Genomic DNA, 14,679 nt, shown 5'->3' with positions numbered 1-14,679 from the left:
TCAAGTGATCCGCCCGCTTCGGCCTCCCAAAGTGCTGGGATTACAGACGTGAGCCACCGCGCCCGGCCACAGGAGATTTTTAGAAGATGCTTTACGCCACACAGCAATGCAACACTGAAAAGACAAGTCGCCTTTTCTCTGCTTTTGCATCTCTTTCCTTAACTTCTGGAAATCTTGAAAATTTGTCCGCCGTACTTCGACAGTTGTCTACCGAAGATTCTCAGCACATCTACCGGCTGAGCCCTGAATGTGTCTCCGAATTTCTCCCGTTGAAAGTCCAGGTCCTTGGGCATGCGCAGAAGCTCAGCCAACCCGGGGCCCCGTCTCCCCTCCTCTAGGAAGGGGAAACGGGTGAGCGGCAGCGCGCGTGCGCAAGCGTGGTGGTGGGTTGCGCCTGGAGAGCGCATGGGCAGACAAACCGTACGTCCGTTTGTCCGGACCGGAGGGGCAGTGGGCGCCATCTTCTTCTAGGCTCACTGAGGGTTCCACCTGTTTTGGGGAGGCTGCTGCGACGAGGAGTTCCCTCGGCCTCCGGCTTTGTGTGTCCGACTCGGCAGCAGTGGTGTGTGTTTATTGCCAAGTGCGAAGCAGTTCCCCTCGGGGCGCCGGGGGTGGGGAGGGCCGGGCGACCAAGCCGGAAGAACGGGGAAAGGCGGGACCGGCGGCCGCTCCAGTATCTAGCGTAGCTCCTGCCATTAGGGCACTCTCTTTTCTTGCTAAAACACCAACTCTCCCTTTCCCGTCAGCTTCCGTGTGGTGGTGTATTTGCGCTTCCCAGGGATCTTGAGAGTGAAGATCTCGAAGGATTTAATAGGTATTTTTTTTTTCTTTGCTATATGTCATCGTAGTCAGTGGTGGCAGATGAGCATTGCTAGGCCCGGCTCGTTAGGCTTGAGAAGGGCAAGTGTTTTCAGTTAGATTTGGGGGCAGTTCACCCTCTGGCGAGTTAGGGTGGAATGTTTGCCCTTGAGACGGAATAACGGAAAGGCACAGAGGTTGGGCGGTCCAGGTTAATTTGAAGGCTGATTTTGGCTGAAAGTCTGGCGACAACATCGGATCCTACGTAGCAACTTTGGCCTGGCGCGAAAGAAGGAAGCTCTGACCCCTGGGAGTTGTGGACAAAGGCTTTGGGCTGTAGAATCGATGCCTTCGGATGATTCCCGTTTGAGGATGTTGGGAGAAATCCTGTGCCATGTGGATTCGTCTTCATTTACAGTTCTTCTCAGGGACTGTGGCTCTCATTGGTCATTCCTTTGGTTTTTATTTTAAACATCTACATTATAAAAGGTGGATCATCGTAAAGAATAATTATGGGTTGGTGTAGATTATTTTCTGCAGGGGAAACTCACGTTTAGGGTGTGAATATGCTACATCATGACTTTGGGCTTTACGAAGTAGTCGCAGAGTTAAAAAAATTCTCTCCCTCACCATATCTGGAAAATGACTTTTTCTTCGCTAGTTAAAAATCAAGTGGATCTGATGAGATATTACTTATTCAAATTCTGCCTCCCTCCCCTGTTTACCTCTCCGTATCACCTTAAATCTTGATTAGAAGATGCACATTACATATTGTTTAGTTATAATGGTGATTAAGTGGGATGAATCGTTGGATAAAAATAGCAGTTATTTAAAATGCGCTTTTAATTTCACTGACTTACTCTTAAGTGACCTTTTAGGGACCCACTCTTCTTTTCATAGAAATGTTAACAGATTATTGTCTTCAAATGAACACAAAGGCACAAAAATACTTTTTGCATTCATAACTAGAAAAATGCAAAATTTTAATTGCAGACTACTTGAGGGTAATTTTCGTGTTTTGCTTTTGTGTAATTTAGTGTGTTAAGAGTTGAATTTCTGGAGAATTTGCTTAAGGAAGTACAGCATGTTGGAACCACAGAAGTGCCCATTTTGAGAACTGGTCTCTTACAGTTGGTCTCCAAGGTGTGTTATTGTAGAGGCATAAATGGTACATTACCCTACTGTCTCAAGGGCAGAGAAGTTTAAGCATTAGTTTTGTTTAACTGTGGCAAATGAGAATAAACTTTTTAAATAGTCTGCTTGAATTGGAATTCATGAGATTTGTGCTCATGAAACTACTTAGTTAAAAGATAATTTTTAAGTGAGGTAGGATAAATTACTAGAGTTTTTTTGAATTTGAGATATAATTATTCCTTGAAACGTCTCTAATTTCTCTTGTAGATGAATTTATGTTCCCAGGGTAAATTCCTTTAAAATTTTTAAAAAAGCTTAGGAGAGACAAGAATATGTATAGCTTATGGTGCTTTCTAAAATATCTTAAAAGTAAAAGAGTAGCTAAGCCAATTTGCATAGGAGGGAGTCTTGGGACTTTAATATGGATAAGTATTCCAGAAGCCATTTGTAGTTTTTGTTGAAGTGTTAGTATGGATATTGGTTTGTTGAAGAAAATAGGCTTTTTTTCTTTTTTTGTTACTGTGCAAATACTTTAATAGCAAACCTGATTAATATTTTTCAGATGTAGAATGTGTGAAGTGATTTGATGTCTTTGCTAGTTTAGCTTCTAGTTAATCTACGTACACTTTTTAAAGGAAAACAGACCTCAGTGAATCTATCTTCAGACCCCCACTTTGGGGAACAGTGGTACTTAAGTGTAAGTACTGGATTCTGGATTAACGCAACGTTTATTTGTACATTAGAAACGTGTAAATTACTCCAGGTGCAGTGGTTCATATCTGTAAATCCTAGCACTGTGGGAGGCTGAGGCGAGCTGATTGCTTGAGCCCACGAGTTCCCTACCAGCCTGGGTAACATGGTGAAACCCTGGCTCTACAAAAAATACAAAAATAAGCCGGGTGTGGTGGTGCACACCTATAGTCCCAGCTACTTGGGAGGCTGAGGTGGGAGGATTTCCTGAGCCTGGGTAATTCGAGGCTGTAGTGAGCCAAGATTGCACCAGTGCACTCCAGCCTGGGTAGCACAGCGAGAGAGACCCTGTCTCCCCCACCAAAAAAAGTGAGTGTAAATTATAATTATTTATTTGGCAAGTCTTCATGAAATAGTTTGGGTATCCCTGAAAGTATTAAACACAAACTTCTTTAAAAAAAATACATTGAGATTTTTCAGTAAATGGATAATCCCAGTATTCCAAGTTAATTTTTAATTTTACTTTTCTACATCATCATTTGGGTTTCCTTAGTAGAGTGCAGAATAGTTGTTTGAAATGGAAATCTGCTATTGCCATTAATAAGATAAATAGCATTTTCTGTTCGGCTAGAGATGAATTTTAACAGTTACTATTTTTGCAATAGAAGGAGTGGTATTGAGATTTTTAACTTTAGGGATATTGTAGTATTTGTCTTAATTATACTGGCTTCATGAAATTTGGTTCTGTGCTTGGACATATGAGCTGTTTATGACCTTTAAATTGTATCCAAACAGTAGCCCATAGGTTTGGATTTATTGTTTTAAAAATTGATTTTTGAATTTCAGGCTTTGCTGTTTTATTCATTATTGTGTAATTTTGAATGATTGCCTTAATTTGATTTGGTCTTATGTTTTGAAAGGGAGGAGAACAGCACAAGAGTTGGATATAAATATGTACTAGATTTTTGGATTTTCATGTGGCAAAATGATTGAAGGTCTTTTTTTTGAACTTTGGGTATTGAGATTTAACTTGTAGAACAGTTTTTTGAAGTAGATGTAAAACTTGTGTACAGCAAAATGTATAGACCCTAAGGACAGAATTCAGTAAACCTTGATAAATTTATACACCCATGTAGCTACTACTGCACTCAAAATATGTAACGTTTCCGTCACTCCTTCCTTCATGCTACTTCCAATCAAGGAGCAGTTGTTCAATTTTCGGCAAGTTTCAAATTTTTAAATAATTTTTCTATGTCTATTTGGATATTGTATCTCCTTTTTGCAGAAGGATGATTAATTTCCCCTTGGAACAAAAGACCATTTTGTAACACCCGTAATTGTGGTTCCTTATTCTGCTTCACTTTTGATAGGTAATTCTGAAATGGATATCCTAATCTGGCGTTGTTTAAGATAAATTACAGGGTTCAAGGATTAATTATATTTCATTTTCTTTCCACAGTTAAGTTGCTTTTACAGAATTAACAGGTCTCCAAGAAATTTTAAAAAAGGTAAGATATCCAGAGTTTAAGGCTTTTTACAGAGGCTTGACAAAAAACATGTGAAGTAGAATAGTAAATCTAGGTATCCATGGCTTCTGTTCTTTTTTTTTTTTAAAGACAGGGCCTCACTGTCCTCTAGGCTGGAGTGGAATGGCACAGTTGCAGCCTACTGTATCCTGAAAATTTCAAATTGGGCTCAGGCAGTCTTCCTGCCTCAGCCTCCTGAGTAGCTGGGACTACAGGTGCATGCCACCATATCCGGCTAATTTTTTCTTTTTAGAGACGGGCTCTCGCTCTGTTGCCAAGGCTGGTCTTGAACTCCTGGCCTCAAGCGATCCTCTTGCCTTGGCCTTCCAAAGCCTGGAATTACAGGCATGAGCCATCATGCTGGCCCTGGCTTTTGTTCTCTGTGTCTGGCCAGTGGTAGGCAATTTATTATCATGAGCAGAAATTATATACTAACCATAGATGACTTTTCTAAATATGTAAAATTCATTGCAGTTGATAAAGTAATCTACAAAGCTCTCATGTTTCAGTAGAAGATAAGATTCTAAATGAGTCTGAAAGTAGTTTGGTCTTCTTGTGAAGCAGCATTTGGCAGACTTACAAAGGAAGATTTGATATTTTTGATGTTCCTATTGTATAGAATAGGTGATACGAAATGTTTCTTCAAGGTAGTTGATTTGTATTTTTAGATGGGAGAAAGTTTATCCCTTGTTTTCTTTAATAAGTAGATATGATCAGTATTTTTGTGAACTTGTATCTTGTTTTCATTTATAAATGTTGAAGGAAGCAGGAACCAGGTAATTATTAAGCTTAGTTTGGGCTAAGGTACTTCAAAAATAAGACTTGCTATTTGTACCTTTTTGTCTGCAGGTCATTATTGCTGTGGTTTGAGCTCAGCATGGCTGTAGTCATCCGTTTACTGGGGCTTCCTTTTATTGCGGGGCCTGTGGATATTCGTCACTTCTTCACGGGATTGACTATTCCTGATGGAGGAGTGCATATAATTGGAGGGGAAATTGGGGAGGCTTTTATTATTTTTGCAACAGATGAAGATGCAAGACGTGCCATAAGTCGTTCAGGAGGGTTTATCAAGGATTCATCTGTAGAGCTCTTTCTTAGTAGCAAGGCAGAAATGCAGAAGACTATAGAAATGAAAAGAACTGATCGTGTAGGAAGAGGGCGTCCAGGATCTGGGACATCAGGGGTTGGCAGCCTGTCTAATTTTATTGAGTCTGTTAAGGAAGAAGCAAGTAATTCTGGATATGGCTCTTCAATTAATCAAGATGCTGGGTTTCATACTAATGGTACAGGACATGGTAATTTAAGGCCAAGAAAGACAAGGCCATTGAAGGCCGAGAATCCTTACTTGTTTCTACGAGGTTTGCCTTACCTAGTAAATGAAGATGATGTACGTGTCTTTTTCTCTGGTTTGTGCGTGGATGGAGTAATTTTCTTAAAACATCACGATGGCCGAAATAATGGTGATGCCATAGTAAAATTTGCTTCATGTGTTGATGCTTCAGGAGGTCTTAAATGTCATAGAAGTTTTATGGGTTCAAGATTTATAGAAGTAATGCAAGGATCAGAACAACAGTGGATTGAGTTTGGTGGTAATGCAGTTAAGGAGGGTGACGTTCTTAGGAGATCTGAAGAACATTCTCCACCAAGAGGAATTAATGATAGACATTTTCGAAAACGGTCTCATTCAAAATCTCCCAGAAGAACACGTTCTCGTTCCCCTCTTGGATTTTATGTTCACTTAAAAAATCTGTCCCTCAGTATTGACGAAAGAGATTTAAGAAATTTCTTTAGAGGTACTGATCTGACTGATGAACAGATTAGGTTTTTATATAAAGATGAAAATAGAACAAGATACGCCTTTGTGATGTTCAAGACTCTGAAAGACTATAATACTGCTCTGAGTTTACATAAGACTGTTTTACAGTATCGTCCAGTTCATATTGATCCAATTTCTAGAAAACAAATGCTGAAGTTCATTGCACGTTATGAAAAGAAGAGATCAGGGTCACCAGAGAGAGAGAGGCCTGGACATGTTTCACAAAAATACTCTCAAGAAGGTAACTCTGGCCAGAAGCTGTGCATCTATATAAGAAATTTTCCATTTGATGTTACAAAAGTTGAAGTGCAGAAGTTCTTTGCAGACTTTCTCCTTGCTGAGGATGACATTTACTTGCTTTATGATGACAAAGGTGTTGGTCTGGGAGAAGCATTAGTGAAATTTAAATCAGAAGAACAGGCCATGAAAGCTGAACGTTTAAACCGACGAAGATTCTTAGGGACAGAGGTATTATTAAGACTTATATCTGAGGCACAAATGCAGGAGTTTGGTGTAAATTTTTCCTTGATGTCCAGTGAAAAAATGCAAGCTCGCTCACAGTCACGTGAGCGAGGTGACCATTCCCATTTATTTGACTCAAAAGACCCACCAATATACTCAGTTGGTGCTTTTGAAAACTTTAGACATCAGCTAGAGGACTTGAGGCAACTGGATAACTTCAAGCATCCCCAGAGGGATTTCCGGCAGCCTGACAGGCACCCTCCAGAAGACTTCCGGCACTGCTCAGAGGACTTAAGGTTCCCCCCGGAGGACTTCAGGCACTCCCCAGAGGACTTCAGGCGACCTAGGGAGGAAGACTTCAGGCAGCCTTCTGAGGAGGACTTCAGGCGTCCTTGGGAGGAAGATTTCAGGCACCCTCCGGAGGATGACTTCAGGCACCCTAGGGAGGAGGACTGGAGGAGGCCCCTTGAGGAGGATTGGAGGCGGCCACTGGAGGAGGATTTCAGGCGGTCTCCCACGGAGGACTTCAGGCAGCTCCCTGAGGAGGACTTCAGGCAACCCCCTGAGGAGGACTTCAGGTGGCTCCCAGAGGAAGATTTCAGGCGGCCACCTGAGGAGGACTGGAGACGTCCCCCAGAGGAGGACTTTAGGCGGCCTCTTCAGGGAGAATGGAGGCGACCACCTGAGGATGACTTCAGGCGGCCCCCAGAGGAGGATTTCAGGCATTCCCCTGAGGAGGACTTCAGGCAGTCACCCCAGGAGCATTTCCGGAGGCCACCTCAGGAGCATTTCCGTCGGCCACCCCCAGAGCATTTCCGGAGACCACCTCCAGAGCATTTTAGGCGGCCTCCCCCAGAGCACTTCCGGCGGCCACCCCCAGAGCATTTCAGGCGGCCACCCCCGGAGCATTTCAGGCGCCCGCCCCCGGAGCACTTCCGGAGACCGCCCCAGGAGCATTTCAGGCGGCCGCCTCAGGAGCATTTCAGGCGCTCCCGAGAGGAAGATTTCAGGCACCCACCAGATGAAGACTTCAGGGGCCCTCCCGATGAAGACTTTAGGCACCCTCCTGATGAGGACTTCAGGAGCCCCCAGGAGGAAGATTTTAGATGCCCTTCTGATGAGGACTTCAGGCAGCTCCCAGAGGAAGACCTTAGGGAAGCTCCAGAGGAGGACCCTAGACTTCCTGACAATTTTAGACCTCCTGGTGAGGATTTTAGGAGCCCGCCTGATGATTTTAGAAGTCACCGCCCTTTTGTGAATTTTGGTCGTCCAGAAGGTGGCAAGTTTGATTTTGGAAAGCATAACATGGGAAGTTTTCCTGAGGGGAGATTTATGCCTGATCCAAAGATAAATTGTGGTTCAGGTAGAGTAACTCCTATTAAGATAATGAATCTTCCATTTAAAGCTAATGTTAATGAAATTTTAGACTTTTTCCATGGTTACAGAATCATACCTGATTCAGTTTCAATACAGTATAATGAGCAAGGCTTACCTACAGGGGAAGCCATTGTTGCTGTGATAAACTATAATGAAGCTATGGCTGCTATTAAAGATCTAAATGATAGGCCAGTTGGGCCCCGAAAAGTTAAGTTAACTTTGCTGTAGAGAGAGAGCATTTCTAAATTCAGTTATCTTCCTTGCAGTATTAGAGTAAAATACATTTGTTTTAAAAAAGTTTTTTTTTTCTTTTAATTATCTAATGAAATATTTTGACCTGTGAATAGAACAAATGTAAATAGTAGAATGTGAATCTGGTTTTCTTTTGCTTGCAAATTGCCATTCATTTTTTTTTCTAATTTAAAATTACACATGCTGTTTTTCTCTTTGATGGGGAGAAAGAACTAATTCCCTGAGTTCATTCATTTTTGTTGATGTCATGGGTAAGCTTCAAGACTTATTGAAGTAGAGTTGTATTTGGGGAAGATACATTTTATATTCACTTTTTTTTTCATTCTGTAGTCTACATCTTTTACTCAAACTGTATAAGGAAATAGTGACCGATTGTTCAGGTTTGGCATTTTCATTGCTACCTGCCGGCAGAATTAATGACCTCTTCCTTGTCTGAGATATTACTGTGTTAAGTGTCCTGTTAATTATAAATAGTTCAAAATGGACAGACTGTCAACTTGAAATTTACTTATGTAAAAACCTTAGGTGATTCTTAGGGTTTCCATGTTCATAACTTTACAAAGTTTTATAAAAATAAAATTGCAGCTTAATAGAACTAATTAACTTGTATCTGTATAAAAAGAAAAAAGAATTGCAGCTTGATATTGTGAAGTTTTTCAATAACTTCATTAAACCATATTTATGATGGGAGGGACCAGACATTCTATAGTAATAATGTATAGTGCTGTGTATAATTCCATGGTTTCTTCAACATCTTATCAACCAAGTAAAATTAATACAACATACGCAAAAGACAGCAAAATAAGAATCTAATTATAGGTGCAAGGGGACTCAGGCTTATGCTGGGAAGAATCTGACAAATGGTATAGTTTGTTTTTCTAGGAAGAATTTACTGATGAGTCACATAACTTGCATGTAATATTAGGTTCTCATTTTTTAGCTTCAAAACTTTGTGTCCATGCAAAGACTCTATAACTGTTAAGACTTGTGTGGTTGAATTTTGACTTCTTTGATATTCAGCATTTAGTGCATACATTTTGCAACTAGGGAATTTGATTTTCTATACCCATAATAATATTTATGGCTAACATTTATTAGGCACTTACTATGTGCTAGGCACTGTAAGCACTTTACATGCATAATCTCGGTATTCCCTATGAGTACAGGGTTAATTATTTACCTCTATTTCACAAATGAGATAATGAAGTGGGATGAAGTGGGAGGTTAAGCAACTTGCTTGAAGTCATAGGTAGTAAATCATGGGGCCAATTTTAACCCAGACAGACCACTGACTCCAGTTCATGCTTTTGCTGCCTTTTTTAAATGGTATTTTTAATTAGGAGGACCATGCTAAAGATACTTTCAAGGATAAGTGATTATTTTCTCACTTCAATTGTTGGTTTAAAATTAGCATAAATAGGTAAAACCAGCATGCTCAAACACTGAGCTCAAACATGCTCAAACATTATTAATAAAAAAAAAAAAAAAAACCGAGTGACTTTAAAAGTTTCTCTCTATCCAGGGTTTCTCTTGGGATACTCACATGTGTATTACTGGCTTATATTTCAAAATTGTTCATTTTATTCAACATGATTGACTTTGGTTGGCCTTTTATAATTTACATAAAACATAATTTTACTCCGTTCTGTAATCCAGATTTTCCCCATTGAGTAAATAATACAATTAAATTTACATATGGTAATTTAGACATTTAATAGGATATTGCATAGGCAGAATACTTTGTTAGTACTTAGTTACTACCTGTATGTATTTTTGTGTTACTTTTCAGTGATTTAAAGAAATCTAACAGAAATCTGCTTAAATTTGTTTTAAATAGTGAATATCCTGCTCACTATGGAATGAATAAACAGGTAAATTTGATATGAACAAGCACCTCAGTATGATTCTTTAAAGTATAAGCTTGTAAGTAGCTAGGATAATGTTAAATTGATTGTTTGGACTATCCAAACCAAGCACAATGAAGAAAGTAGAAAGAAATGATATTTTTAATTGAGCAAAGATTGTATAGATGGTTCATTTGATCACCCATCTTGAATAATATATGGCAAGTTAAAAAATACTTCTCAAATACAAAGGAATAAAGCTAAGATGAAGTTTAACATGAGGGATTACTTACTGTGGAACTGCATTTCAAACTGGGCTGAGGTGGGATGGTGGTGGTAGATAAGAGGCCAGCTAGAGTAAACATAAGCTTTGTAGTTTTATTATTTTAAGAGTCAGAGTCTTGTTCTGCTGGCCAGGCTGGAGTGCAGTGGTCTGATAATGGTTCACTGCTGCTTCTAACTTCTGGGCTCAAGCTGTCTTCCTGCCTCAGCCTCCTGAGAGCTGGGACTACAGGTGCGTGCACCTTGTCTGGCTAATTTTTTAATTATTTGTAGAGACAGGGTCTCACTGTGTTGCCCAGGCTGTTTCTCAAATTTCTGGCCTCAAGCAATCCACCCTCCTTGGTCTCCCAGAATGTGTTGGCATTACAAGTGTAAGCCACTGTGCCCAGCCTTGTATTTTGATTTTTAAATTAATTTATGTGAATATTTGCTTTTACTCTATATCAGGGCTTAGTATTTTTAAACTTCATTATAAAAAGTTGATTACAGAAAGTGGTATCTTCTAGTTGGGAGCCATCTTCGCACATCTCTCTCCAACTCTGCCTTTAGTGATATGTCAATAACAAATTGGCCATGGCAGGAGTATTTTACACCATGGAAATTGATAAATGCAGCAAATCAAGGAATTCCCCTCCCGTTGTCCCCTCAGACAGCCAGCTTCCCAGCACCTCATCAATTTCAAATATAAAAAAAGAATAGTAAATTTTCATGTACACATCACTCAGCTTCAGTAATTGTCATCTCATAGCCAGTTTTTCCTCTCCTTTCCTCAAGGTATACCAGGTACACTGGAGGTGTATTCTCTAGCCTGATATCCAGTGGCATTTGTCTTAAAGCGAAACATTTTTGTCTAGAAATTATCTAAAAAAATGTAGATCATGTCTAGAAAGTTAATCCCACAACCAAGAGATAGGTAAACATCATGTTAGGAGTGCATTTCTATTAATTGACTGAGATCACTGTTAACAGTAGTGATTCTTGATCCATATATCACCTGTTAAGTAGTGACCTTACTGCCTCTGTTTTTGCAGTAAATATTAGCTGTTGTTTATTGAGCTGTATTAGATACTATATGATGTATAATTATGTATGAATTAACTATCATTTAATTCTGATAATCCTAGTAAATGTACTACAGGTCGAGTATTCCTAATCTGGTAATCTGAAATTTCAGATGCTCCGAAAATCACAAACTTTTTGAGTGCCAACACGATGCTCAAAGAAAATGCTCATTGAAGCATTTAAGATTTCAGATTTTTGGGTTAGGAATGTTGAACTGGTATAATGCAAATACTCCAAAATCTGAAGAAATCCAAAGTCTTAAATACTTCTGGTCCCAAGCACTTCAGATGAAGGATACTCAATTTGTATTCCTATTTTGGAGCTAAGAGATGGAGACTTACAGGCTGGGTTGGTTGGATTGGTTGCCCATTTTTTTGTTGTTGTTGTAGTGGGAAGCTAGGAATGGTTTTTTACATTTTTAAGTGTACTTAAGTCTTAAATGGTTACATAGGTACTCGTATAATAGTCTTGAATTTGCTTCAACCCACGAAGAATAAAAATATTTGCTATCTGGCCCTTTAAGAAGTTTGCCAACCTAGGACTGGTCTAAATAATGAAAATTTTACATTAATGAAAGTATTTTCATGGATAGTATTCCTTTTGTTCTTAGAATTTTTCTTTGAGGTAGGCAGAATGTATTATTCCAGAATTATTGTTTTATGCAGTTTTAACTTTACAAATAAGGCAAATAATGCTCAAGAGAAGTTGCTATTTAGTAAGCAGCAAAATAATAACTGTTGGTTGTTTTCCTCCGAACTACAATCAAATTTAAATACGGAGTGAGGAAGCAGTAAATATCCAGTGATATCTTGAGTTTCTTAAGAATATCAATTTAGGGTTTTAAAATGTTTTAAATATTTTACAAAAACGTACTGAAATAACTTTGTCACTTAGGACTATTCTCAGGAAGGAGTGCTTTGTTAAGAACAGAGCCACGAATGACAAAGTCAAAAGCTTTCTAGAAAGTCTTTATTTTTCTGTTATGAATAATTGCACTTTCTAATTATCCCAAATGATTTTATAAATTCCGTAACTTTTATATGCCTGCCTGGGATCCATGAAATAAAAGTATAATTCCTTACCAAAAGAGAAGCATCAGATACACTGAAATTCGGCTCCATGTTTTATATTTTCAGAAATAAAAGTGACTGTATACCCTTTTATTAAAAACTATATGGTAGCTTGGTAAAATTTTTATGGAATTTTTAATGATCTATGGTGTTCTATGATGAGGCAACATTCCACCAAATTAGCCTTCCAAAAGTTGCAGTATCATGTATAATTATGACAGCAGTTTTGTTTGAAAACCAGAGTCAGATTGAATGTGGCTTTTTCACAGCTGAAATTTATGCCTTATGTGTATTCATAAAACATTGATATCTTAGTGTCACATTATCTTTACTCTTTGATTATACTCTTCTTGAAAAGTAAATTTACTTATCAAATGATAAAGTTTTAGGGAAAGTTAAAAATATTTTTTCTTAAGGCTTCATGGAATAGAATTACATGTAATCAGAATGACTACATAAGACCCTTTTCTGGTAATGAAAGCATGGAGTCTTAACCAAAAAGCTAAGCAGAATTGTTAGATTTTTTGGTTTCTGTCATAATGTACTATTGGAACTTCAAGTAGATATAGTACCTTAATATGAAATACTGTGAAATACACCATCTTTAAAAAAAAAGGCACTTACACAAAAATCATGTAACACTAGGTAGGATGTTGAAATGACTGGTATGCAATATTTTTTAAAGCCTTCATTTTTGGTCAGCATAAGTAAGTTTCCTTTAATTATTTTTCTGTTTCCAGTTGGACTTCACTTTGAGGCTTAACATAGCAAAGTGAGTATAAAGTTCTACAATTTAGTCATTGTGGATTTCATGTCACTTATGATGAAAATGGGAATGTGTAGTTTACTTAAAATTTTCTTCTTCTGTAACATCTAACTCTTCATCCTCATCATCTTCTGCTTGTTGATCCTTTCTTAGTCGACAAGTGGATACCTGTTAAAAGTTAACACACTTTTTAAAATAAAAATACTAACTTAAAAAAATTTTACATGCTTGGTATCTTTTTATGCTGTTAAAGAAAAGGGCACACAACAAATATTTCAAAAAAAGTCCATGTCATAACTTTTAGTAGTGAAAATTCCCTATGAATTTTAAGCTCAGAAGCCAGGTTTTTCATTCATCATTTTTTTTTGAATAAAAATGTGTAGCCATTTGATTTTAGTTGGATAGCCATCAATACTTCAAAAACATTAAAAGTATAGACTATATTATGAGTTAAAAATAAATTTTGGGTCACAAAAACAGCATTTGAGAATCATAAAATGGATGGCAAAAATAGAAGGATATTTCAGCTAGGCAGTGGGACAGAAATACTGATGTAAAAGTAGTGTGATTTAAATGGAATGAGTTGAGAATCTGAATTCACCAGTTTTAAGTTGCCTGACTGCTGCCACGTGGGACATATTGCTTAAAACTTCTCTGAGGATGATTAACCCAGGGGACATTTGGGACTGTCTAGAGACACTGTTGTTTGTCACTACTGGGGCTGTTTATGTGTGCTACTGGCATGTTGTGGGTAGAGGCGGGGGATGCTAATATCTGCTTAATATCGTCACAATATACAGGACAGTATTCCGTCCCCTTTTTCCTCCCTGGTGGGCCCAATTATTTGTCCCAAAGTCAGCAGTGCTGAGGTTGAGAAACCCTGGGATAATGCATTCTGAAGTGCTATACAAGTGTCAGCTAAGGTAACATTATTAGTTGTCAAAACTTTATATGGACTGTAAAAATAAATTTATGGAATTTATGTTCAAGGCACTTAATGCCGGAATAATAAAAATATAATTGGGTTGGGGGACAGATACATACATATAAAACAAAATAAATGCTTACAGGAGAATCAAATGAAAATAGAAGGTATGGTATCAAATTTACCTAAAAGTTGTATCTTGAAAATAGTTTGTTGAATTTTATATTCTGAAGGCTAGATATGAAAAAGGCATAGCTCTCTAGATCAGGGTTTGGCAAGTTGTGGCCCAGTCAGCCTCCTGCTTTTGTAAATAGAATTTTATTAGAACACAGTCATACTGCTTTATGTCTTACTCATAGTTGTTATTTATAGTTGTTGGGGTAGAAACCATATGGCCCACAAAGCCTAAGAACTTTAGTCTCCACATCTTACAGAAAAAGTTTGTCAGCCCCTGCTCTAGATACTGGGAAACTCAGGCTTTCTGTATATAGAAAAAAATGAAATGATTTCTGTGTTCAGTAAAAGCCCTTTTTTGGTATAATTTGGTATTTAACTTTATAATTTAATGAGATCCACTAAGTTTTGATACTAAGTTGGACTTCAGAATCTGTGCTCTTCATATTATAGCAGATAACACATCTGCATTAGCATTCTTTCGTCTTTTCCACTTCTGCT

At 38.3% G+C, this 14,679-nt stretch overlaps 2 protein-coding genes across 12 annotated transcripts in view; one reads left to right on the top strand and one right to left on the bottom strand.

Moving 5' to 3' along the window:
* Nucleotides 1–432: 432 nt before the first annotated feature.
* On the top strand, nt 433–13,302 carry RBM12B (RNA binding motif protein 12B). Of its 5 annotated transcripts, none has more exons than XM_032760037.2 (4): nt 433–562; nt 747–814; nt 4,082–4,130; nt 4,998–13,302. In XM_032760037.2, exon 4 carries the CDS (start codon nt 5,026–5,028, stop codon nt 8,029–8,031), a length of 3,006 nt encoding a protein of 1,001 aa, XP_032615928.1. In that variant the 5' UTR covers nt 433–562; nt 747–814; nt 4,082–4,130; nt 4,998–5,025; the 3' UTR covers nt 8,032–13,302. The 5 variants fall into 5 exon arrangements, with proteins under 5 accessions (XP_032615928.1, XP_032615929.1, XP_032615930.1 ...); XM_058443659.1 differs by having other exon boundaries at nt 461–814; nt 4,998–7,789; nt 9,893–12,875; XM_032760038.2 differs by lacking the exon at nt 747–814.
* CIBAR1 (CBY1 interacting BAR domain containing 1) overlaps nt 12,963–14,679 on the bottom strand; it is a 28,627-nt gene continuing 26,910 nt past the window's right edge. For all 7 annotated transcript variants that reach the window (XR_009214738.1, XR_009214739.1, XM_058443660.1 and 4 more), the window contains one exon: nt 12,963–13,247. Coding sequence is in view for 2 of the 7 variants with exons in the window: in XM_058443661.1 (XP_058299644.1) it covers nt 13,158–13,247 (90 nt within the window). In the remaining 5 variants the exon portion in view is untranslated. The remainder of the gene's footprint in view (nt 13,248–14,679) is intronic.

Source organism: Hylobates moloch, unplaced genomic scaffold (assembly GCF_009828535.3).
Source record: "Hylobates moloch isolate HMO894 unplaced genomic scaffold, HMol_V3 SCAFFOLD_9, whole genome shotgun sequence".
NCBI classification, from domain to species: Eukaryota; Metazoa; Chordata; class Mammalia; order Primates; family Hylobatidae; genus Hylobates; species Hylobates moloch.
The sequence above is the reverse complement of the archived record's forward strand: the minus strand, read 5'-3'. Positions and strand labels throughout refer to the sequence as shown.

Coding starts and splice junctions, on each gene's coding strand:
- RBM12B (XM_032760038.2), top strand. CDS start 5,026: ATGGCTGTAGTCATCCGTTTACTGGGGCTTCCTTTTATTGCGGGGCCT.